This window comes from Manis pentadactyla, chromosome 10 (genome assembly GCF_030020395.1).
Source record: "Manis pentadactyla isolate mManPen7 chromosome 10, mManPen7.hap1, whole genome shotgun sequence".
Classification (NCBI taxonomy): domain Eukaryota; kingdom Metazoa; phylum Chordata; class Mammalia; order Pholidota; family Manidae; genus Manis; species Manis pentadactyla.
Window position 1 is genome coordinate 97349812 of NC_080028.1, and position 27631 is coordinate 97377442.

General features: G+C 42.6%; 1 protein-coding gene and 1 long non-coding RNA gene across 2 annotated transcripts in view; one reads left to right on the forward strand and one right to left on the reverse strand.

The window, feature by feature from the left end:
- The window catches only part of LOC118933647 (cytochrome P450 3A12-like), a 50737-nt gene extending 46877 nt beyond the window's left edge, over positions 1-3860 (reverse strand). Inside the window, exon 1 of the mRNA XM_057487353.1 lies at positions 3627-3860. Within this exon, the coding sequence (XP_057343336.1) occupies positions 3627-3817 (191 nt within the window). The 5' untranslated portion in view covers positions 3818-3860. The remainder of the gene's footprint in view (positions 1-3626) is intronic.
- LOC118933659 (uncharacterized) overlaps positions 1-27314 on the forward strand; it is a 47861-nt gene extending 20547 nt beyond the window's left edge. Inside the window, exons 2-3 of the long non-coding RNA XR_008992211.1 lie at positions 1217-2342; positions 26818-27314. This is a non-coding gene — a long non-coding RNA (uncharacterized LOC118933659). The remainder of the gene's footprint in view (positions 1-1216; positions 2343-26817) is intronic.
- The last annotated feature ends 317 nt before the right edge of the window (positions 27315-27631 follow it).

Below are 27631 nucleotides of genomic sequence, written 5' to 3' on the forward strand. Positions count from 1 at the left end.
GGACTTCATGTCAGAGTGTTCTTAAAATTCTGTAGACTGTAAACAGTGGGCTGGGTAATTCTTTCCTTTCTTGCCAGCTTCCCTCTTTTGAGGAGAGTAATGCTGTTGTTGGTACAAATGAAGAGCTCACAGTAAAGCCCGTCATCTTTCCTGTTTCCCTTGGGTAGGCATGAGGAGGGCATTGCCTACAGCTACTGGCTCTTGGCTGCACTGGCATCTTCTAAGGCTCCTGTGTTTGCTGCCTGGTGGTGACTGTACCTAGTGACAGCCGCACTGCCAAACACACCCCACACAGTGTGGATTGGCTGACAGCAGTGCTCAGGACTGCGTGGCCTAATCGGGGTGATTTACCATCTTCTCCCACTAGATGGCAGACGTATGTGCAGCTTCAACAGGTGTTAATGGGAGTTGGACATGAAAAATATTTACAATATGGACCATCAGGGTCTAGATGAGGAGTTGTTCACTGTGGGAATAGGAAATCTGGGGCTCCACACAGCTCTCCCAATCCGTCTTTGGGTCCGTAGGGGCTGTTCTTGCCCTCACTTAGGGTAACCCTTAAGTGAAGTTGCTTGTACTATAGCAGGTCTGGGAGAGGCAGAGCCGATGAGAGCAGGAAGGAAATACAGTCTGCTACTGAGAGAAAGCATTTAAAGGGCCCTGTGAAGGTCTGGAGGACCCAGGTGTGGGTTGATTTGATAAAGGCAGGGGTAGTAAAAGAGAAACTAGATGGACAGCCCAATCAGATCTTGCTAGAGCTGTGGCAACAGTTTAAGCCAGAGCAGCAGTTGCAGCCCCTGAGGTCCAAAAATGGAAGTCGGAGGCAAAGCCACACGTCTGGCCCGTGTATCTGCAGGCTTTCTGGGGGAGGGTGTGCAGACCCTGGCCTGACCCTGCTGGATGATGATTGGGTGTTTTGTTCTTACTGAGGGGAGGATCAAAGCACTCGCCTTCGGGGACTGGCTGCAGCAGCCACTTGTTGAGTAATTTAGTAAATTATTAGTCCCTAGTGAATTTGTTGTGTGTCCTGGCTCTGGTAGACACAGGAGCTGAATAATCTCTGATTTATTGAGACTCCGAGTGGTTTCCTGGGACCCCCACTGATGTGAATGGTGGCAGGGGTGGGGCTGTCCTACTGGAACAAGCTCAAATGCCCTTGGAAACAGGGGATCTAATACTATGTATGATGTTATGCTCCCTTGTGATTCTCTTACAGATAACTGTGGCATTGCAAGAGGCTTTTGGTCCTGTAAGCTACTGGACCCACACTTGGCACGAACTCTGAGGCCCTTTTGCCCTTTGGTATGAAAAGGCATCAGGGCGGCTGGGATGAAACGTGAGCATTTACCTCTGCCACTGCAGGACAGGCAGTCAAGGCTGTGACGGTCTTGAGTGAGGAAGACCCATCAAGACCCTTTGAGCTGCATGTCCATGTGACTGAAGATGGCTATGGCTGGGGCCTCTGGCAGGGGCTCACAGGCCATTTGCCTTCAGCATCCCCAGGGAATGGTGAAGCAGACGACTTGGTCCATGACAGAAGACAATGTGGGCTATAGCCCACTGGGAGACCTGCCCGACTTTTAGAGAAGTCAGCAGAGCCTTAGCAGATGTGCGTTGTGACTGCATCTCACAGCCACCTGGACACTACATGGCCTTGGACATTCTGACACATGGACCAGTGATGGCTGGCCAATCTGACACCTTGGGGAGAAGGCTTGGAAACTGGTGTCCTGTGTGTTCCTGGAATAACCACAGAGTGGTCCTCCCAAATTCTGGTAGTGTACCCAAAATGGTAAGAGTATCTTACCAGGGAGTTTTGTCTTATCACTGTGGCCAGTGCATGTGGCTCCCGTAGCCCTTCATATCAACCCATGAGTAACTCCCACAGGAGAGGGGTGAAGGTCTGGTATGCTAAAGCAGGATGGGACCCCATTCCTGCCACTGTCTTATCACAGGACCACTCTCTTACATGCATCCTACCTGATGGACAAGATTTGTCTCTGTTGATGCCATTAAAACATGTGTCTTATCACCCTTACGGTAATTCTCTTCTTCAGTCATAGTTGACTGGGCATGCCCTCCAGCAACAGCTGCTGCCTGCTTCGCATGCCTGGAGACCCCTGCCGGTTCAGCTGCTGGCCTCCCGTGGACATGTAAGTTACGGACTCAGCCTGAGTAGGACTTTGAATGCAGCTGGCTCCACAGGCTTGAGGATTGTCATGGTTTTACTGTTATCTGTATCATCATTTCTGCTCTTATTTGTACATGGTTAATCTGTTTACAGTGCCATAGCTTTCTTTGCACTGGGCCATTGTGGAAGTTGGAGGCACATAAATTGTGAGGTGAGAATCCTGGAGGGATGGACTGTGGGGAAAATGGAACATTTTGACCAGGATTCCCACTCGACCTTATTAGAGTTGTTTGTACATTTATGGGATATTCCGTGGCAGAGCTGCTGGTCAGTCATGGAATTTCTGGTCCAGGCTAGGGGTGGAAAGGAAGCACCCATTCTATCCTCTCTTCTGTTCCTGGTATGTAATCGGTCAGGCACCTCCCAGTCACTGGAGACCCAGCCGCAGAGTTGTGCCCAGCGCAGTAGCATGGCTGAGCACAAGCTGGGAGAGAGAGACCTGAGCAGCTGGGGTTCTAAGTGAGGAGAAGCTGAGTTTGAGAGTAAACCCTTTCATCCCCCACATTTTGCCCTTGTCTTCCTTCGATCTAATTGAAATTCATAGAGAACTTGCCCCAGGCAGGGGACTCCCTCCTCCCAGAGCCTCACCCACCTTTGAGAGGAATTCCTCTGCTAGATGGTTTTCATTCATGCTTCTGTACTGTAACTAAGGGGAAAACATGTAAAATCCAATATGCCTTTTGGGCTTGTGCCTTTGCAGGTTGCTAACAGATTTCATGCTTGGGAAGTGGAAACCCTGTACTGATGCTAACCCCCTAAGAGACAGGAAGGAAAAGGAAAAACAAAGGGAAACAAGTTCAAGATTTCTACTGTATTCTAGGACCTCTGACAGGGGCACATTACAGGGAGGGGGAACCAAGCATCAGGAGTGGCTTGAGGGATGAGCCAGTCTAAAGAGAAGGTGGAGCAGTCCCCAGCCCCCGCGAACTCTGGCTGCACCAGGCGTCCTGTGTGAGTGATGGCTGGAGGGGAGCAGGGCCACCCAAGTGACACAGGGGCCACCCCGTCTACATGTCTCCTGCAGCCGACACAGAACCCAGAAGGCCAACGTCAGGGGACTAAATCAAGCCTCATCCTCCTGCTCCCAGGATCCCCAGAGCCTGGGAAGTGGGTGAGGAGCCTGCTACTCAGTGGCCAGTTGTCTATACCTGTCTCTGCTGCAATCTGGTGCATTAGTCTAGGCCCACCCTGGTAGTGCATGAGATCATCCCCTGGAGCATTAATGTCCCCAAGCCCTCCTAGCCTCAGAAATTGGGAGGTGAGGGTGGGGACTGCTCCTTGAGCAGATCAATAATATGGGTTTGTAGAAACCAAGGTGCAAGCATCTTCCCTTTCACTAACTCTTTTTAGATCTTCAAAACACATAAGGGAAAGGAGGGCCTGAATGGCACCCTAGTCCAAGGTTACAGAGGAGGTGAGCTGGACAGTTACTCACAGGTAGAAGAGCACCAGGCTGGTAGCCAGGAGGACCCAGGTTTCCGTGGAAAAGCTTGGGATCAGGTCCATGGCCGCTGTCCTTCCGAGAGTCTCTCCTCTGAATTTCCTTCCACAGGATGAGCTACTCTTTGCTGGTCTGTATGTGCAGATCTTTCCTTCCCACCCAGCAGGATTCTGTAAGGCTGGCATATTTATGTGCTGGGAGATGGGGTGGGTCTGGGCTGCAGCCAGTAGAAGGGCCCATGTGCTCCACCTGCAGGTGCCCTCTTGGCCTTGATAGTAGATGGAACATCATGGATACACCCAGATGAACACACTTGGAGTTAATATTTATAGGAAACCAATAAACTAGTGTTATCAAGTAGTTTAATGGTTACAGATGTTCAATCAAAGGGCCTTAAATCTCCAGTCTGCCCTTGTTGCCATGGCTGCCCCAAATCCAAACTACTTGAACTCCTTCAAACAAGCTTGGTTAACCCATCTTTACCCATGCAGTTTCCTGTTCCTAGCAATGTGCCTGAGTCCCCTGGAAGAATCCTACTCCTCTTTCAATACCCAGCTCAGACAGAGCCCTTTCTGTAATAGTCTTTCACCACCAACCTCCTTGAACAGATAAAGCCGATCCTCCCCGGGGCAACCTCTCCCCCCACCAATTCTATTATTGTCTTCTCTGCCCTGCAGCACCATTGCTGGTCTCTGCACCTAGAGCTCTTAGCAGATTGAGAGTTTCTCAAGAACCCATCTAGGTGTCAGTCACCATTATGTCCCTAGTCTCTAGCAGAGCACTCCATGCTTAATGGTGGAGGGGAGTTTGCTGGGCCCCCATGTGTCTGGTTCCTGTGGCTCTGGGTGTCCACGCCATCTTCCTGGGTATTAATATAACAAGAGGGCCTGGTTGTGCATGTGCCACCATCTCTGCACCTTAAGGCTGAGGGTCAGGATCCCGTTGGTAAGAAGGCTCCTGAAGAGGAGGCAGGACAGGGATGGGATGGTAATGGCTGCACCAGGCAATATCAATTTGTGTTGCTTCCCATCCAGCCCTGCAGAGGGTCCTGCAGTGGACAGCCATCTGACAGACTCTACACCAAAGACTGGCTGCCTTGCCTGGAAAGATCAATGTCCAAAAGCAATTGGTGTTAGGGAGAAAGAGGAGAAGTGGGCTCAGATTGCCAAGTGGACCCCTGTCTTAACCACTAATGATGTGGTGGCTGTCACATCACACACAGACACACAGGACTCCAAATAGGTGATATGAGCTTTTTCTTTGGGGCAAAGGGGTTGGAGCAGATGGCTTCCTGCTTTTTGGTGAAAAGGGTTTTTAACAGGCAGTGAGGGGCAGGTAAGGGTAAGGAGCAATCAGAGCCTTGTGTGAGCCCTGCCACATGCCTGCAGGAAAAGCTCTGAGGGCTGAGCATCAGGGAGTCACCCCAGCTCATCGCTCACTCTGACCAGTGCTCATCTGCCTGGCCTGGGAAACCGATGTTTATGTGGCTACATAGCTCTGGAGTGTGACAATGTAGTCCACAAAGAGGTGATTCAGGAGGGAAATGGCCACAAGCTTGAACACTAACAAAGGACAGACTGGGAATCTGGAAGATGACCCGGAAAAAGTAGGAAAGAAAATCCCAGGAAACCCAATAAATCTTCCCTTTCTGGTGCCCTCTCTGGGCACAACTCAATAGGATGATACTACGGTCCCCATTTTACAGATGTAGAAACTGAGGCTCACTGACTGAAAGTGGCTTCCCATCAGCCATTGGTCACAACAACATGATACATAAGCTAATATTAAAAGAGATTGAAGAGTCAGCTACTCTGAAATGCCATTTTTAGTGTTTGCCCTTCCCTGATAAGGGTTGTTGGGGAAACAGTGAGACCCAAGGCCCAGTCTCCCGCCCAGGTAAAGCTCTGTCCTGTCTCCACAGAGACTCCCCTCCATGGGAGTCCAGGACAGAGGCTCCAACCCCCACCGAGCAGGAGCACAGGGAACCCAAGTCACGACCATACTGAGGGGCTTGTCCTCTGACATCTCCCTCCCTGTGTTCCCAGCCAGAGGAGCACATGGACTTCACCCAGTCAAGGAAAGATTAGTGTCACCTGAGAATGACTGACAACTTAATTCTCTCACCTGACCACAAAGCCTCTCATTCTTCTTGGAGACAAAACCCCTGTGGGAACTAATATGGTTTCATCTTTCTCAAAATGCATAGTGGACTCTGATGATTTCGTAACTAAACTTAATGTGACCATCCACCTGCATGTTTACCTTGGGGCCTCGCCCAGCCAGTTGGAATTTATCCCCACAGCACTAGGCTAGGTCATTGCCGGGAGTCTAGTAGCCAGCACAGTGTTCTAACCAGGGCAAAGGCCTGGCTCTACCAGGGGAAACAACAGAAGGCACAGTCTCTGAGCCCTTCCCTTCCATGAAGGGAGCAGCCAACATGGGACTCGAGCACTTAGAGTCATCTGGAGATGCCCTCACACCCTGTGCCTCTCATCTACTCATCCCTGTACTAATGCCTCATCGTGTGCTTTCAACACTTCCCTAAATGCTAGGAGTACAAATATGACTGTGACCAGACATCACTCAGATTAACAGGTAATTATGGTACAGCCTTAAGCTATTTACACAGGTAGGAGAAACATAGCACCCTCATCCAGAGAGAAGAGCTTATCTGCTTTCTCTGTCTCCTTAGCCATCAGTCAAAGTTGAATCTCCAAGAACATTCAGGGAAGCATTAGTCTCAGCTATCAGGGTAGGTGGACAGGCTGTCAGGGCCTCAGGGAGGCAAGGAGCACCATCAGTCTGAGTCACCGTCCTGTTATATTGTTAGCCAAGAATCACCTCCTCTGGGAAGCCTGTCCTGACTTTCACTGGCCAAGAGAACTACTTAGGGTAGGGGAGGGAGTGTTGTTCTGGAATGGTTTGGGCACTGGATTCACATTTCACAGTCATAGTCTTGAGTGTGTAGTAAGGAAAGCATATAATGCACCTGTAACTCAGCTCTCAAGCCTCCATTGATCCCAGATGGCAAAACCTGATGGTGCCATTTGGGTAACCAGTTGGGATCTACATTTTGGTGGCCAGGGGAGTAACCTACTCTTCTGGCCCTCCTGGCCTCAGGATAGGGGGGAAGTGACAGTACATTCTTCACAGTGGAGGATGTAGGCAACTCTCCCCCACTGACATGAGGTGGCGGTATGCCTGCTGTGTACCAAGGACTAAGTGTAAAAAAGTGGAAATCCTTGCCCTTATGGACCCCACACTCTACAGAGGAGAGAGACACTAAAGAAATAACTGCCCTATATTCAGATTGAGATTTTTGTACCTCTTCATTCCCTCACCCACCACATCTTCACATCCAACCGCATCCCACATCATAACAACCAGTCACTTCCCAGTGTCTGAGTCAACTGCTGTTAATTTTGATTAATAAATTTCTCATGGGGATATAGCGCAGCATGGAGAACATAGTCAGTGGTTCTGTAACATCTTCCTATGTTGACAGATAGTAACCACACTAGTGGGCATGAAAATGTAATAATGTGTGTAACTGTTGAATCACTGTGTTGTGTACTTGAAACCACTGTAATATTGTATATCAACTATAATTCAAGAAAATAAAGCACTTAAAATAATAAGCACCCAGGATCAGATTAAAGATGGTATAATAGGAAGGCAAGATGGAATCATCCTACCAAAAACACATGAAAGAGGAAAACACAGCAAATACAGCTATACCTGGAAATGACCTGAACACTGCAGAAAAGATCCCCTACATCTGGGGAAGAACAGAGGACTGCACAGAAAAGGGTGAGGTGGCAAAGCCAAGATCAAGTGGGACCCAAGTCCTCCCTCAATAGCAGCCTACAGGCAGGAGAAAGAAGAATGGAGCACAGAGGGGATAGGAGCCCAGGAGTGCTGAACACCTGGCCCAGGAGATCTGCTCTGGCATCATAAGCCCACATTATTTTGTGTTCTGGTGATAATTGGGGCCAGACAACAGGGGCAGGTGGAATAATCTGGGAGGCTGAAGCTCCAGCCAGTGTGGAGGCCGGGCACACTCAAGTCCTGAGACCCAAAGCACAGGTGGCAGTTTGAAAGGCTTTCCAGTAGTGGGAGGGACATGAGAGGTGATGAGGGTTGGCTGGAACTCTCTCCTCAGGAGAAAGGGCAGGTGGAAGACACCTCCCCAGCCCTCCCCAGCCCTCCTCAGCCCAAGAGATCAGGAACCCTTGGGAGCTCCAGACACTCCATCCCCCTTGCTGGCAATGCAGCCCTGAGGCACCTCCCTATGTGCTGCTGGGAACCAACTCACTTGGCCCAGCAGCAGCAGCAGACGTTGCTGCCTGGCAGGCAGAGGGAGGCTCTCCCAGCTTGCTTGGCTCCATTTCAGCCCAACCATAGAGGTGCCTGGAGGAGCAAGCCCCAAGAGCTCCTTCCTCCCTGCAGGTGTCCAAACCCAGTCTACCCATCCAATTAACCCTACAGCTCCAACTTTGTTGCAGGCCAGGCAGAGGGCAGTCCCACCCACTGAGCTCAACAGGGGTTCCTGAGCTGATCACAAAGGCTGTCGCTCAAACAAACTTCCCACCAAGACTTAGACCACTAAAGAAGCCAGACAGAAAGGGACCATACCTATAGCACACCAACAACTGGGACCCCTGCAAGATAGAGCCAGGCACTACAGAGTAAAGAATCTTTTGCTTCTGGGCACCATAGCATACCTTCTCCATAAAGCTATTACTCTTTAGACCAGAAAGCTTAGCTGAGACATCTAATACAAAGGAAGAAACACAGAATCCCTGACAAAATGAGTGGGCAGAGGAATTTGACCTAATCAAAACTTCAACAGAACAACAGAAAGAGGGCAAAATGAAGCACAGATAACCAATCTTCTTGATAAAAATTTCAAAATAAAAGTCATAAACAAGCTCACAGATAAAGATAAAAGTGTTCAAGATCTCAGGGGGGACTTTAACAAAGAGATAGAAAACCTGAAAAACAGCCACTCAGAGATGAACAATACAGTATCTGAACTGAAACATACAGTGGAGGAATTTAAAAGTAGATTAAGTTATGTAGAGTTAATGGTAAATGAAATAGGAATTAGTGAACAGGAACACAAAGAAGCTGAGGAACAGAGAGAAAAAAGGATCTCTAGGAAAGAAAGAATGATAAGAGAACTATGTGACCAATCCAAATAAAACAATATTTGCACAATAGGGGTACCAGAAGGAGAATAAGAATACAAATGGTAGAAAGTCTCTTCGAGGAAATAATTGTTGAAAATTTCCCCAATCTGGGGAAGGAAATAGACACTCAGTTCATTGAAGTACAGGGATCCCCTAACAGAAGGGACCTCAGCAAGACAACACAAAGGCACATAATAATTAAAATGGCAAAGATCAAGGATAAGTAGTAAGTGGTGAAACAGCCAAAGAGAGAAAAATAATTAATTATAAAGGAAATCTTATCAGGTTACACACAGACTTCTCAACAGAAACTCTTTAGGCCAGAAGGGAGTGGCATGATACATTCAATATACAGAAGAACCTCCAACCAAGAATCCTGTACCCAGCAAGATTATCATTTAAATTTGAATTGGGGATTAAGCAATTTCCAGTAAACAAGAGCTGAAGAAATTTGCCACCACTAAGTCAGTCTTATACATATGTTAAAGGGATTGCTGTAGGTGGAAATGACCCTAAGGCTAAATAGCTTTCACCACTGAAAATAAACCCATAGTAAAGGTAGAAGACCAACTAATTGCCAATAAAACAAAAGAAGCAAAATCAACTCTGTGCAAAATCAGTCAAGAGATACACAAAAAGTTCAGATTATGACATGTAATATGAAAAATGTGGAGGAGGAAGGAGAAGAAGCAAAAAGAGTACCTTTAGATTGTGTTTGAAATAGAGTAATCAGCAATTTAAGATCAACAATTATCTAGTAAAAAAGCTATCCTTGAAACTTTGGTAACCACAACACTAAAGCTAATAAATACACACACCAAAGCAAATAGAATTTAAAAAGAGAAAAATCCAATTACAACACTAAAGAAAACCATCAATACCAAGAGATTAGTATAAGCGAGGAAGAAAGGAACAGAGGAGATATTAAAAAAAAGCAGAAAACAATAAAATGGTAATAAGTACATATCTATCAACAATCACATTAAATGTAAATGGCTGAATGCACCAATGAAAAGGCACAGAGTGGCAGAATGGATAAGGAAACAAGACTCATCTGTATGCTGCCTACAAGATACTCATTTCAAACCCAGAGACATACACAGACTAAAAGTGAAGGGATGGAAAAAGGTATTTTATGCAAATAATTGGGAGAAAAAAGCAGGAGTGGCAGTACTTATATCAGACAAAATGAATTTCAAAACAAAGGAAGTAATAAGAGACAAAGGAGGACATTACATAATGATAAAGGGGTCAGTCCAACAAGAGGATATAACCATTATAAATATCTCTGCACCCAACATAGGAGCACTTAAATATGTAAAACAAATACTAACAGAATTAAAGGAGGAAATAGATTGCAACACATTCATTTTAGGACACTTTAACACACCACTTACATCAATAGATCAACCATACAGAAAATAAATAAGGAAGCAGAGGCACTAAACAATACATTAAATCAAATGGACTTAACAGATATCTACAGAACACTCCATCCAAAAGCAGCAGGATACACACTTTTCTCAAGTGTACCTGGAACATTCTCTGGAATAGTTCACATACTAAACTACAAAAAGAGCCTCAATAAATTAAAAAAGATTGAAATTGTATCAAGCAGCTTCTCAGGCCACAGTGGTATGAAACTAGAAATAAATTATGCTAAGAAAACAAAAAAGCCTACAGGAACATGGAGGATTATTGTTCTAAATAATCAATGGATCAGTGACCAAATTAAAACTGAGATCATGCCATACATGGAGACAAATGAAAACAACTCCAACTCAACAGACTAAAACCTGTGGGATACAGAGAATGCAGTTCTAAGAGGAAAGTATATAACAATACAGGCTTACCTCAAGAAACAAGAACAATCCCAAACAGTCTAAAATCACAATGAAAGAAACTAGAAAAAGAAGAACAAATGAAACCCAAAGCCAGTAAAAGGAGAGATATAATAAACATCAGAAGAGAAATAAATAAAATAGAGAAGAATAAAACAATAGAAAGAATCAATGAAACCAGAAGCTAGTTCTTTGAGAAAATAAACAAAATAGATACCCTCCTGGCCAGACTTATCAAGAAAAAAAGAGAGTGTACACACATAAACAGAATCAGAAATGAAGAGGGAATAATCACAAAGATACTGCAGAAGTACAAAGAATTATTAGAGCATAGAATGAAAAATTATATGCCAATAAATTGGGCAATACAGAAGAAATGCACAACTTCCCAGAAAAACACAACCTTCCAAGACTGACCCAGGAAGAAACAGAAAATCTGAACAGACCAATTACCAGCAATGAAATCAAATTGGTAATCAAAACTCCCCCCAAACAACCCTCCAAGTCCAGGCAGTCTCGCAGCTGAATTCTACCAGATATTTGAAGAGAGTACCCATCCTTCCTAAGGCATTCCAGAAAGTAGAAGAGGAGAGAATACTTCCAAACTCATTCTATGAGGCCAGCATCACTCTAATACCCAAACCAGCAAAGACACCACAAAACAAGAAAATTACAGAACATTTTCCCTGATGAACATAAAAGCAAAAATTCTCCTCAAAATATTAGTAGATGAAATTCAAAAATACACTAAAAGGATCATCCATCATGAAAATGTGGGATTTATTCCGGGGATGCAGGTATGGTATAACATTCATAAGTCAATCAATGTGATATACTACATTAAAAAAGGAAGGATAAAAACCATCTGATCGTCTCAATAGTTGCTGAAAATATATTGACAAAATTCAAAACCCATTCATGATAAAAACACTCAACAAGGTGAGTATAGAGGGAATGTACCTCAACATAATAAAGGCCATATATGACAAACCCACAGCCAACATCATACTTAATAACAAAAAACTGAAAGCTTTTCCTTGAAGATTGGGAACAAGACAAGGATGTCCACTTTCCCCACTTTTATTCAACATAGTACTGGAGGTCTTGCCACAGCCATCAGACAGCACAGAGAGATAAAAGGCATCCAAATTGGTAAGGAAGAAGTTCAACTTTAACTATTTGAAGATGACTATTATACACAGAAAACCCTAAAGACCTCACTAAAAAACTGTTAGAACTAATAACTGAATTCAGGAAAGTTTCAGGATACAAATTTAATACACCAAAATCTGTTGAATTCCTATATACTAACAATGAACTAGCAGAAAGAGAAGTCAGGAAAACAACACCATTTACAATTGCATCAAAAAGAATAAAATATCCAGGAATAAACCTAACCAAGAGGGTGAAAGGCTTATTCTCTGAAAACTACAAGACTCTCATGAGAGAAATTAAAGAAGACACCAAAATGGAAATATATCCCATGCTCATGGATAGGGAGAATTAATATTGTCAAAATGGCCATCCTGCCTAAAACAATCTATAAAGTCAATGCAATCTCTATCAAAATACCAATAGCATTCTTCAATGAACTAGAACAAAAAGTTCTAAAATTCATATGAACCACAAAAGATGCCAAATAGCCAAAGCAATCCTGAGAAAGAAGAATAAAGCTGGGGGGGGGGGGGGGTTATGCTCCCTGACTTCAAGTTCTACTACAAAGCTACAGTAATTAAAATAATTTGGTACTGGAACAAGAACAGAACCATAGATCAATGGAACAGAATAGAGAAACCAGACATAAGTCCACACATCTATGGTCAATTAATATATGATAAAGGAGCCATGAATATACAATGGGGAAATGACAGCCTCTTAAACAACTGGTGTTGGGAAAACTGGACAATTACATGTAAGAAAATTACACTGGATTGCTATCTAACTCCATACACAAAAATAAACTCAAAATGGATCAAAGACCTAAATGTAAGTCATGAAACCATAAAACTCTTAGAAGAACACATAGGCAAAAGTGTCTTGAATATAAAACATGAGCAACTTCTTCCTGAACACATCTCCTCGGGCATGGAAACAAAAAATGAACAAGTGGGACTACACCAAACTAAAAAGCTTCTGTACAGCAAAGGGCACCATCAGCAGAACAAAAAAGCCATACTAAAGTATGGGAGAATACATTAATAAATGACTCATGTGATAAGAGGTTAATATTGAAAATATATAACGAACTCATATGGGTCAACAACAACAAAAAAATAACCCAATCAAAAAATGGGCAGAGGACCTGAAAAGACACTTCTCCAAAGAAGAAAACAAATGGACAACAGGCACATGAAAAGATGTTCCACATTACTAATCAGCAGGCAAATGCAAATTAAAACCACAATGAGAGATCATCTCACACCAGTTAGAATGGCCACTATCCAAAAGACAAGAAATAACAGATACTGCCAAGTGTGTGGAGAAGGGAACCCTCCTAAACTGTTGATGGGACTGCAAATTGGTGCAACTGCTGTGAAAAGCAGCATAGAGGTTTCTCAAAAAACTAAAAATAGAAATACCATTAAAAAAAAAAGAAATACCATTTTACCCAGTAATTCCACTACTGGGGATTTACCGAAAGAAAACAAAATTCCTGATTCAACAAGATATAAGCACCCCTATGTTTATCGCAGCACTATTTGCAAGAGCCAAGATTTGGAAGCAACCTAAATCCATCAGTAGGTGAATGGGTAAAGAAGATGTGGTGCATATACACAATGGAATATTATTCAACCATAAAAAAAAGAAATCCTGAAGATGGTGGCATGAGTAGAGCAGCGGAAATCTCCTCCCAAAACCACATATATCTATGAAAATATAACAAAGACAACTCTTCTTAGAATAAAGACCAGAGGACACAGGACAATATCCAGACCACATCCACACCTGAGAGAACCCAGCGCCTCGCGAAGGGGGTAAGATACAAGCCCCGGCCCGGTGGGAGCCAAGTGCCCCTCCCCCCAGCTCCCGGCGGGAGAAGAATAGGCAGAGCGGGAGGGAGACGGAGCACAGGACTGCCGAACACCCAGCCCCAGCCATCGGGCCAGAGTGCAGACACAGTGTGTGTGCAGGGGGCCCTGGATACTAGGGAAACGGCAGCAAGAACAGTGAGCGGGCACCGGAGGCCAGGCGCCGGAGGACACCAGAAAAGCAAACGACCATTTTTGTTTTGCTGTTTTGTTTTGGTGAGTGCTTTTTGGAAGTCTTAAAGGGATAGAGACCCCAATACTAGGGAAACAGGGCAGCAAGACCGGTGAGCAGATGCCTGAGGCTGGCGCCGGAGAATAAAGAAAAACGAGCGGTCACTTTTTTTTTTTAATTAAAAATTTCTTTTTTCTTTTTTTTTTTTGGTCGTTTTGTTTTGGCGGGTGCTTTTTAGAAGTCTAAAAGGGGCAGGGCAGGACACTTAATCCAGAGGTAGGGAATCTGGGGATCTCTGGGCACCCTAACCCCTGGGCTGCAGGGAGCAGGGAGGCCCCTTACGGAGATAAATAGCCTACCAGCCGCACCCCCTCCAACGCGACTCCACCACTTTGGAGCAGCTGCCCGAGCTAGGCCACGCCCACAGCAACAGCAGAGATTAACTCCATAGCAGCCGGGCAGGAAGCAGAAGCCATGTCTGAGTGCAGCTGCCCAGCACAAGCCACTAGAGGTCGCTGTTCTCCCAGGAGAGGAGGGCCACAAACCAACAAGAAGGGAAGTTCTTCCAGCCGTCACTCGTCCCAGCTCTGCAAACTATTCCTATCACCATGAAAAGGCAAAACTACAGGCAGACAAAGATCACAGAGACAACACCAGAGAAGGAAACAGACCTAACCAGTCTTCCTGACAAAGAATTCAAAATAAGAATCATAAACATGCTGACAGAGATGCAGAGAAATACACAAGAGAAATGGGATGAAGTCGGGAGGGAGATCACAGATGCCAGAAAGGAGATCGCAGAAATGAAACAAACTCTGGAAGGGTTTATAAGCAGAATGGATAAGATGCAAGAGGCCATTGATGGAATTGAAACCAGAGAACAGGAACACATAGAAACTGACATAGAGAGAGACAAAAGGATCTCCAGGAATGAAACAATATTAAGAGAACTGTGTGACCAATCCAAAAGGAACAATATCCGTATTATAGGGGTTCCAGAAGAAGAAGAGACAGGAAAAGAGATGGAAAGTATCTTAGAAGTAATAATTGCTGAAAACTTCCCCAAACTGGGGGAGGAAATAATCGAACAGACCATGGAAATACACAGAACCCCCAACAGAAAGGATCCAAGGAGGACAACACCAAGACACATAATAATTTAAATGGCAAAGATCAAGGACAAGGAAAGAGTTTGAAAGGCAGCTAGAGAGAAAAAGGTCACCTATAAAGGAAAACCTATCAGGCTAACATCAGACATCTCGACAGAAACCCTACAGGCCAGAAGAGAATGGCATGATATATTTAATACAATGAAACAGAAGGGCCTTGAACCAAGGATACTGTATCCAGCACGACTATCATTTAAATATGACGGTGGGATTAAACAATTCCCAGACAAACAAAAGCTGAGGGAATTTGCTTCCCACAAACCACCTCTACAGAACATCGTACAGGGACTGCTCTAGATGGGAGCACTCCTAGAAAGAGCACAGCACAAAACACCCAACATATGAAGAATCGAGGAGGAGGAACAAGAAGGGAGAGAAGAAAAGAATCTCCAGACAGTGTATATAACAGCTCAATAAGCGAGCTAAGTTAGGCAGTAAGACACTAAAGAGGCTAACCTTGAACCTTTGGTAACCACCAATTTAAAGCCGGCAATGGCAATAAGTACATATCTTTCAATAGTCACCCTAAATGTTAATGGGCTGAATGCAACAATCAAAAGACACAGAGTAATAGAATGGATAAAAAAGCAAGACCCATCTATATGCTGCTTACAAGAAACTCACCTCAAACCCAAAGACATGTACAGACTAAAAGTCAAGGGATGGAAAACCATATTTCAAGCAAACAACAGCGAAAAGAAAGCAGGGGTTGCAGTACTAATATCAGACAAAATAGACTTCAAAACAAAGAAATTAAAAAGAGATAAAGAAGGACACTACATAGTGATAAAGGGCTCAATCCAACAAGAGGATATAACCATTCTAAATATATATGCACCCAACACAGGAGCACCAGCATATGTGAAACAAATACTAACAGAACTAAAGGGGGAAATAGACTGCAATGCATTCATTCTAGGAGACTTCAACACACCACTCATCCCAAAGGATAGATCTTCCGGGCAGAAAATAAGTAAGGACACGGAAGCACTGAACAACACAGTAGAGCAGATGGACATAATAGACATTTATAGAACTCTACATCCAAAAGCAACAGGATATACATTCTTCTCAAGTGCACATGGAACATTCTCCAGAATAGACCACATACTAGGCCACAAAAAGAGCCTCAGAAAATTTCAAAAGATTGAAATCCAACCAACCAACTTTTCAGACCACAAAGGCATAAAACTAGAAATAAACTGTACAAAGAAAGCAAAGAGGCTCACAAACACATGGAGGCTTAACAACATGCTCCTAAATAATCAATGGATCAATGACCGAATCAAAATGGACATCCAGCAATATATGGAAACAAATGACAACAACAACACTAAGCCCCAACTTCTGTGGGACACAGCAAAAGCAGTCTTAAGAGGAAAGTATATAGCAATCCAAGCATATTTAACAAAGGAAGAGCAATCCCAAATGAACGGTCTAATGTCACAACTATCGAAATTGGAAAAAGAAGAACAAATGAGGCCTAAGGTCAGCAGAAGGAGGGACATAATAAAGATCAGAGAAGAAATAAATAAAATTGAGAAGAATAAAACAATAGCAAAAATCAATGAAACCAAGAGCTGGTTCTTCGAGAAAATAAACAAAATAGATAAGCCTCTAGCCAGACTTATTAAGAGGAAAAGAGAGTCAACACAAATCAACAGTATCAGAAATGAGAAAGGAAAAATCACGACGGATCCCGCAGAAATACAAAGAATTATTAGAGACTACTATGAAAACCTATATGCTAAGAAGCTGGGAAACCTAGGAGAAATGGACAACTTCCTAGAAAAATACAACCTTCCAAGACTGACCCAAAAAGAAACAGAAAATCTAAACAGACCAATTACCAGCAACGAAATTGAAGCGGTAATCAAAAAACTACCAAAGAACAAAACCCCCGGGCCAGATGGATTTACCTTGGAATTTTATCAGACATACAGGGAAGACATAATACCCATTCTCCTTAAAGTTTTCCAAGAAATAGAAGAGGAGGGGATACTCCCAAACTCATTCTATGAAGCTAAAATCACCCTAATACAAAAACCAGGCAAAGACACCACCAAAAAAGAAAACTACAGACCAATATCCCTGATGAACGTAGACGCAAAAATACTCAACAAAATTTTAGCAAACCGAATTCAAAAATACATCAAAAGGATCATACACCATGACCAAGTGGGATTCATCCCAGGGATGCAAGGATGGCACAACATTCGAAAGTCCATCAATATCATCCACCACATCAACAAAAAGAAAGACAAAAACCACATGATCATCTCCATAGATGCTGAAAAAGCATTTGACAAAGTTCAACATCCATTCATGATAAAAACTCTCAGCAAAATGGGAATAGAGGGCAAGTACCTCAACATAATAAAGGCCATCTATGATAAACCCACAGCCAACATTATATTGAATAGCGAGAAGCTGAAAGCATTTCCGCTGAGATCGGGAACTAGACAGGGATGCCCACTCTCCCCACTGTTATTTAACATTGTACTGGAGGTCCTAGCCACAGCAATCAGAAAAAACAAAAAAATACAAGGAATCCAGATTGGCAAAGAAGAAGTCAAACTGTCACTATTTGCAGATGACATGATACTGTACATAAAAAACCCTAAAGACTCCACCCCAGAACTACTAGAACTGATATCGGAATACAGCAAAGTTGCAGGATACAAAATCAACACACAGAAATCTCTGGCTTTCCTATATACCAACAATGAACCAACAGAAAGAGAAATCAGGAAAACAACTCCATTCACAATTGCATCAAAAAAAATAAAATACTTAGGAATAAACCTAACCAAAGAAGTGAAAGACTTATATTCTGAAAACTACAAGTCACTCTTAAAAGAAATTAAAGGGGACACTAACAGATGGAAACGCATCCCATGCTCATGGCTAGGAAGAATTAATATCGTCAAAATGGCCATCCTGCCCAAAGCAATATACAGATTTGATGCAATCCCTATGAAACTACCAGCAACATTCTTCAATGAACTGGAACAAATAATTCAAAAATTCATATGGAAACACCAAAGACCCCGAATAGCCAAAGCAATCCTGAGAAAGAAGAATAAAGTAGGGGGGATCTCACTCCCCAACTTCAAGCTCTATTATAAAGCCATAGTAATCAAGACAATTTGGTACTGGCACAAGAACAGAGCCACAGACCAATGGAACAGACTAGACAATCCAGACATTAACTCAGACATATATGGTCAATTCATATTTGATAAAGGAGCCATGGACATACAATGGCGAAATGACAGTCCCTTCAACAGATGGTGCTCGCAAAACTGGACAGCTACATGTAGGAGAATGAAACTGGACCATTGTCTAACCCCATATACAAAAGTAAACTCAAAATGGATCAAAGACCTGAATGTAAGTCATGAAAGCATTAAACTCTTGGAAGAAAACATAGGCACAAACCTCTTAGACATAAACATGAGTGACCTCTTCTTGAACATATCTCCCCGGGCAAGGAAAACAACAGCAAAAATGAACAAGTGGGACTATATTAAGCTGAAAAGCTTCTGTACAGCAAAAGACACCATCAATAGAACAAGAAGGAACCCTACAGTATGGGAGAATATATTTGAAAATGACACATCCGATAAAGGCTTGATGTCCAGAATATATAAAGAGCTCACACGCCTCAACAAACAAAAAACAAATAACCCAATTAAAAAATGGGCAAAGGAACTGAACAGATGGTTCTCCAAAAAAGAAATACAGATGGCCAACAGACACATGAAAAGATGCTCCACATCGCTAATTATCAGAGAAATGCAAATTAAAACTACAATGAGGTATCACCTCACACCAGTAAGGATGGCTGCCATCCAAAAGACAAACAACAACAAATGTTGGCGAGGCTGTGGAGAAAGGGGAACCCTCCTACACTGCTGGTGGGAATGTAAACTTGTTCAACCATTGTGGAAAGCAGTATGGAGGTACATCAAAATGCTCAAAACAGACATACCATTTGACCCAGGAATTGCACTCCTAGGAATTTACCCTAAGAATGCAGCAATCAAGTATGAGAAAGATCAGTGCACCCCTATGTTTATCACAGCACTATTTACAATAGCCAAGAATTGGAAGCAACCTAAATGTCCATCGATAGATGAATGGATAAAGAAGACGTGGTACATATACACAATGGAATACTACTCAGCCATAAGAAAAGGGCAAATCCAACCATTTGCAGCAACATGGATGGAGCTGGAGGGTATTATGCTCAGTGAAACAAGCCAAGCAGAGAAAGAGAAATACCAAATGATTTCACTCATCTGTGGAATATAAGAACAAAGGAAAAACTGAAGGACCAAAACAGCAGCAGAATCACAGAACTCAAGAATGGACTAACAGGTACCATAGGGAAAGGGACTGGGGAGGATGGGTGGGTAGGGAGGGATAAGGGGGGGCAGAAAAATAGGGGTATTAAGATTAGCATCCATAGCGGGGTTGGTGAAAGGGGAGGGCTGTACAACACAGAGAAGACAAGTAGTGATTCTACAACAGGTTGCTACGCTGATGGACAGTGACTGTAAAGGAGTATATAGGGGGGACCTGGTATAGGGGAGAGCCTAGTAAACAAAGTATTTGTCATGTAAGTGTAGATTAATGATTAAAAAAAAAATGCAGTTCCTATGTGGTGACCTCTAATGAGTTCTACACAATGATATAAAGGACATATAAAAGTGTAGGCAAAGGGTCTGTTTGTGTTTATACAGAGGATCAAAGCCTAATATGGCTACCCCAAAAATGAACTAAGATACGATATGAAAAAGAACTTCCAACATCAGCACTCTCGGGAAGACTCATGACAGAAGATGATCAGAAAAAAAAAAAAAAAAAAAAAACTTCAACAAAGATCCACGCACTGTCACAGGTGTAGATGCACTCATCCCACCAGTTCCTGGACTTGCCATGGGAAAGATGAAGGAGATATCTAAGCTGGCCTGTGCATACAGTAAAACAAAAATTGGACTGGATCTATACTGTTGGAACTCAACCAAGAATTAGGAGAAGTGCAAATTTTAGCACTCCAAAATCTTACAACCACAGACTATTTATCTTTAAAAGAGCATATGGGATATGAACAGTCCCCAGGAATGGGGTGTTCTAGATTATCTGAATTCTCTCAGACTGTTTAAGTTCAGTCGGACAATATCCACCATATCATAGATAAGTTTTCACAAATGCCTAAGGTGCCTAACTGGTTTTCTTGGTTTCACTGGAGATGGCTGGTAATTACAGGTATGCTTTGGTTAGGTAACTATATTCCTATTATGTTAATGTGTGTGCACAATTTAATTAGTCGTTTAAAACCTATCCATGCTGAAGTTACTCCACAAGAAGATATGTCAAAGAAATAATCAATCTTCCCAGGTTTTCTTCTGCCTGCTACTTCTATAGCTTTTCTTCTTCCTACCTAATCACAACCTTTAAATAGAACTCGTGCCACATGTCGAATTTACCGAGTATCATAATTCTTCCAAGTGGTAAAGACACCTCAAGACAAATGCTAGGCATAGAAGCCACAGGGCATAAGTATGCAAAGAAGTAAAAAGCTAACCTTTTCAAACAATAAGGCTTCTCTCTCACTTACCAACTTCACATTTCCCTGTATGGCCCCGGAAGATGACTGGTTAGCCAGAGACGGGTAAGATTCCTCAAGGGAGGAACAACCTAAGACAGGCACAGTCGCAGGGGGCCATCTGGTGAGAAAATGGGGAGCAGCAGAGGTGAGGCTTAGAACCTCCCCCCTCATGTTCTGAGAGAAATCTTTGGCATACATGGATGTTTATTGCCCTCATCTAGCTCGGATTAACACATAGTCTACAGGCACACACCTGATCATCTACATTTGCTCTCTTACAACACTGAACTCTGTTTTCTACCTTTATCTTGTATCTACCTACCACTTCAGCATTTTATTAAAAATAATAATAATAGAGAAATGTGGTATCCACATATAAATCAAGTTTAAAAATCAAATGAATATTCATATTTGAACTGACTGTGTATAGTTCATAATGCATGAACAAAACCGAAAGCTTCTGTGATGACTGCCCTTGCACTGTTCACCATGTAACTTATTCACTATGTAAGAATTTGTACTCCATGTAAGAATTTGTTCGTTATGCATCAGAAGATTGGAGACTGACGAAAATTAGGCTTGGTGTGGATTAATGATTGTGCATTGAGTATTGACCCCCCTATACAGAAATTTATTGTGGTTAACAACTATTTGATCAGTAAATATGAGAAATGCCCTCACAAAAAATATATATATATAAACACACTTCCAATTGTAAAATAAATAAGTAACCGGGATGTAATGTATAGCATAAGGAATATAGTCAAAATATTGTAACAACTTGGTATGGTGATACCTGGTACCTAGAATTATCATGTATATAAATGTTGAATCACTGTGTTGTACACCTGAAACTAATGTAATGCAATGCTGTTGTCAACTACCCTTCAATAAAAAAAAAAAAAGAAAAAAAAAAAGAAAAGAAAAAGGAAAAATCACGACGGACCCCACAGAAATACAAAGAATTATTAGAGAATACTATGAAAACCTATATGCTAACAAGCTGGGAAACCTAGGAGAAATGGACAACTTCCTAGAAAAACACAACCTTCCAAGACTGACCTAGAAAGAAACAGAAAATCTAAACAGACCAATTACCAGCAATGAAATTGAAGCGGTAATCAAAAAACTACCAAAGAACAAAACCCCCGGGCCAGATGGATTTACCTTGGAATTTTATCAGACACACAGAGAAGACATAATACCCATTCTCCTTAAAGTTTGCCAAAAAATAGAGGAGGAGGGGATACTCCCAAACTCATTCTATGAAGCCAACATCACCCTAATTCCAAAACCAGGCAAAGACCCCACCAAAAAAGAAAATTACAGACCAATATCCCTGATGAACGTAGATGCAAAACTACGTAATAAAATATTAGCAAACCGAATTCAAAAATACATCAGAAGGATCATACACCATGACCAAGTGGGATTCATCCCAGGGATGTAAGGATGGTACAACATTCGAAAGTCCATCAACATCATCCACCACATCAACAAAAAGAAAGACAAAAACCACATGATCATCTCCATAGATGCTGAAAAAGCATTTGACAAAGTTCAATATCCATTCATGATAAAAACTCTCAGCAAAATGGGAATAGAGGGCAAGTACCTCAACATAATAAAGGCCATATATGATAAACCCACAGCCAACATCATACTGAACAGCGAGAGGCTGAAAGCTTTTCCTCTGAGATCGGGAACAAGACAGGGATGCCCACTCTCCCCACTGTTATTTAACATTGTACTGGAGGTCCTAGCCACGGCAATCAGACAAAACAAAGAAATACAAGGAATCCAGATTGGTAAAGAAGAAGTTAAACTGTCACTATTTGCACATGACATGATACTGTACATAAAAAACCCTAAAGACTCCACCCCAAAACTACTAGAACTGATATCGGAATACAGCAAAGTTGCAGGATACAAAATCAATACACAGAAATCTGTGGCTTTCCTATACACTAACAATGAACCAACAGAAAGAGAAATCAGGAAAACAACTCCATTCACAATTGCATCAAAAAAAATAAAATACCTAGGAATAAACCTAACCAAAGAAGTGAAAGACCTATACCATGAAAACTACAAGTCACTCTTAAGAGAAATTAAAGGGGACACTAACAGATGGAAACTCATCCCATGCTCGTGGCTAGGAAGAATTAATATTGTCAAAAAAATGGCCATCCTGCCCAAAGCAATATACAGATTTGATGCAATCCCTATGAAACTACCAGCAACATTCTTCAATGAACTGGAACAAATAATTCAAAAATTCATATGGAAACACCAAAGACCCCGAATAGCCAAAGCAATCCTGAGAAAGAAGAATAAAGTAGGGGGGATCTCACTCCCCAACTTCAAGCTCTACTATAAAGCCATAGTAATCAAGACAATTTGGTACTGGCACAAGAACAGAGCCACAGACCAATGGAACAGACTAGAGAATTCAGACATTAACCCAGACATATATGGTCAATTCATATTTGATAAAGGAGCCATGGACATACAATGGCGAAATGACAGTCTCTTCAACAGATGGTGCTGGCAGTACTGGACAGCTACATGTAGCAGAATGAAACTGGACCATTGTCTAACCCCATATACAAAAGTAAACTCAAAATGGACCAAAGACCTGTATGTAAGTAATGAAACCATTAAACTCTTGGAAGAAAACATAGGCACAAACCTCTTAGACATAAACATGAGTGACCTCTTCTTGAACATATCTCCCCGGGCAAGGAAAACAACAGCAAAAATGAACAAGTGGGACTATATTAAGCTGAAAAGCTTCTGTACAGCAAAAGACACCATCAATAGAACAAGAAGGAACCCTACAGTATGGGAGAATATATTTGAAAATGACACATCCGATAAAGGCTTGATGTCCAGAATATATAAAGAGCTCACATGCCCCAACAAACAAAAAACAAATAACCCGATTAAAAAATGGGCAGAGGAACTGAACAGATGGTTCTCCAAAAAAGAAATACAGATGGCCAACAGACACATGAAAAGATGCTCCACATCGCTAATTATCAGAGAAATGCAAATTAAAACTACAATGAGGTATCACCTCACACCAGTAAGGATGGCTGCCATCCAAAAGACAAACAACAACAAATGTTGGCGAGGTTGCGGAGAAAGGGGAACCCTCCTACACTGCTGGTGGGAATGTAAATTAGTTCAACCATTGTGGAAAACAGTATGGAGGTACATCAAACTGCTCAAAACAAACATACCATTTGACCCAGGAATTGTACTCCTAGGACAGGAATTGCACTCCTAAGAATTTACCCTAAGAATGCAGCAATCAAGTATGAGAAAGATCGGTGCACCCCTATGTTTATCGCAGCACTATTTACAATAGCCAAGAATTGGAAGCAACCTAAATGTCCATCGATAGATGAATGGATAAAGAAGATGTGGTACATATACACAATGGAATACTACTCAGCCATAAGATAAGGGCAAATCCTACCATTTGCAGCAACATGGATGGAGCTGGAGGGTATTATGCTCAGTGAAACAAGCCAAGCGGAGAAAGAGAAATACCAAATGGTTTCACTCATCTGTGGAATATAAGAACAAAGGAAAAACTGAAGGACCAAAACAGCAGCAGAATCACAGAACTCAAGAATGGACTAACAGGTACCAAAGGGAAAGGGACTGGGGAGGATGGGTGGGTAGGGAGGGATAAGGGGGGGAGAAGTAGGGGGGTATTAAGATTAGCATGCATGGGGGGGTAGGAGAAAAGGGAGGGCTGTACAACACAGAGAAGGCAAGTAGTGATTCTACAACATTTTGCTATGCTGATGGACAGTGACTGTAAAGGGGTTTATAGGGGGGACCTGGTATAGGGGAGAGCCTAGTAAACATAATATTCATCAGGTAAGTGTAGATTAGTGATACCAAAAAAAAAAAAAGGGCAGTTCCTGTGTGGTAACCTCCAATGAGTTCTACACAAGGGTATAAAGGGCATATAAAAGTGTAGGCAAAGGGTCTGTTTCTGTTTACACAGAGGATCAAAGCCTAATGGGCTACCCTGAAAATGAACTGAGATACGATATGAAAAAGAACTTCCAACATCAGCACTCTCTGGAAGACTCATGCCAGAAGATGATCATCAAAAAACCCCAACAAAGATCCACGCACTGCTACAGCTGTAGATGCACTCATCCCACCAGCTTCTGGACTTGCCATGGGAATGAAGAAGGAGATATCTAAGCTGGCCTGTGCATACAGTAAAACAACAAATTTGACTGGATCTATACTGTTGGAACTCAATCAAGAATTAGGTGAAGTGCAAATTGTAGTGCTCCAAAATCTTACAACTGCAGACTATTTACTGTTAAAAGAACATATGGGATGTGAACAGTCCCCAGGTATGGGTCGTTTTAATTTGTCTGATTTCTCTCAGACTGTTCAAGTTCAGTTGGACAATATCCACCATGTCATAGATAAGTTTTCACAAGCGCCCTAGGGTGCCGAACTGGTTTTCTTGGTTTCACTGTTGATGGCTGGTAATTACAGGTATGCTTTGGTTATGTAACTATACTCCTATTATGTTAATGTGTGTGTGCAATTTAAGTAGTAGCTTAAAACCTATACAAGCTGAAGTTACTCTACAAGAAGATATGTCAAAGAAATAATCAATCTTCCCATGTTTTCTTCCGCCTGCTACTTCTATAGCTTTTCTTCTTCCTTCCTAATTACAACCCTTAAATAGAATTCGTGCCTCATATCGAATTTACCGAGTATCATAATTCTTCCAAGTGGTAAAGATACCTCAAGACAAATGCTGGGCATAGAAGCCACAGGGCATTAATATGCAAAGAAGTAAAAAGCTAACCATTTCAAACAATAAGGCTTCTCTCTCACTTACCAACTTCACATTTCCCTGTATGGCCCCGGAAGATGACTGGTTAGCCAGAGACGGGTAAGATTCCTCAAGGGAGGAACAACCTAAGACAGGCACAGTCGCAGGGGGGTCATCAGGTGAGAAATTGGGGATCAACAGAGGTGAGGCTTAGAACCTCACCCCCCCTGTTCTGAGAGAAATCTGCATACGTGGATGTTTTATTGCCCTTGTCTAGCTTGGATTAACACATAGTCTACAGGCACACACCTGATCATCTACATTTGCTCTCTTACAACACTAAACTATGTTTTCTACCTTTATCTTGTATCTACCTACCACTTCAGCATTTTATTAAAAATAATAATAATAAAGAGAGAAATGTGGTATCCACATATAAATCAAGTATAAAAATCAAATGCGTATTCATATTTGAACTGACTGTTTATAGTTCATAATGCATGAGCAAAACTGAAAGTTTCTGTGATGACTGCCCTTGTACTGTTCACCATGTAACTTATTCACTATGTAAGAATTTGTTCTCCATGTAAGAACCTGTTTGTTATGCCTCAGAAGATTGGAGACTGATGAAAATTAGGCTTGGGGTGGATTAATGATTGTGCATTGAGCACTGACTCCCCTATACAGAATTTTATTGTTGTTAACAACCATTTGATCAATAAATATGAGAGATGCCCTCACAAACAAACAAAAAAAAAGTACACACTTCCAATTGTAAAATAAATAAGTAACCGGGATGTAATGTATAGCATAAGGAATATAGTCAAAATATTGTAACAACTTGGTATGGTGATACCTGGTACCTAGAATTATCATGTATATAAATGTTGAATCACTATGTTGTACACCTGAAACTAATGTAATGTAATACTGTGTGTCAACTATCCTTCAATAAAAAATAATTATCTACAAAAAAAAAAGAAAAGAAATCCTGCCATTTGCAACAACATGGATAGATCTAGAAGGTATTATGCTCCTTGAAATAAGCCAGGTGGAGAAAGTCAAATACCATATGATTTCACTTATTTGTGCTTATAAGTGAACAAGCAGTTGTTTGTTGTGGAGCAAGTGGCTGGCTTCACCTTTGATTGCCCAGGCCCCCATGTCAGAGGCACCCACTCCCGGAGACCCCCTGGCAGCCTCAGGACAGACCTAGAGCCGGGCCTCCTCCCCCATGGAGGCTCCTCTGAGGTACAGCTCTCCCTTGATTTGGGTTACCTGCCCACTGGGGCCACTCGTGGTTTCTCTTCCCCACCTTTAAGTTCTTCCTCTTCTGTTTCCAGTTCAGCAGGAAGAAGTGAGCCCAGGAAGCCCTAGGTTCCCCTCCCCAGATCCCAATAAAGAGAGGGCCCTGGCCGAGGCCTCCCTCTGCCTGATCTCTGTGTGGCCCCAGGTGTGCTGTGTCATCTCCAGGTCTGGTGAGGAAGAAACCTCTCTTTTGCCGGCTTTCTCCATGGTTGCTGCTGAAGGGCATCCACAATCATAGTAAGAACCAAAAGTTCGATCCAGTGGTAACATTGGGTGGAAAGGGGAGATGTAGTGGGAAGCCCCCCAGGCCCAGGCAAGCCCCGCAGGTGTTTCTGGATGGAAGACTTACTGTCCACAGACTGAGACCAGCACGAACCAGGGATACCGTGGACCCTTCTTTCTTCCTCAAACTCTCTGAAACAGAGCAGGTGGGCCCCCTTTATGGGGGAGCCTCTCAGACTTCCCGTTAACACATCTAAGAGAATCCCATGCCCCACAGAGGTGTGTTGACAAGCAGGTGGGGGTTACAAAAGACAGGTTGTGATAAGGAAGTAAGGCACACTCAATAAACATAATGAGGAGCCCTTTATTCTCTCTTAAGGGTTCCAATAAACTCTAACACGCATATTGAGGTGGTCTTGCAGGTTCTCAGACCCCATCAGGCAGACCACCTGCTGGCTACAAGCAGGGTTCCCCAGACAGGTGGAGCCAGAACACCATTAACTGAGGCACAACACCCCCCCCATTACCTCCCCAGGGACCCATCAGGAGAATGATCATGAGCTGGTCATGCACCCTGTTCCCTTCACCCCTAATTTTGCCCATAAAAACCCCTGCCATCTGTACCCG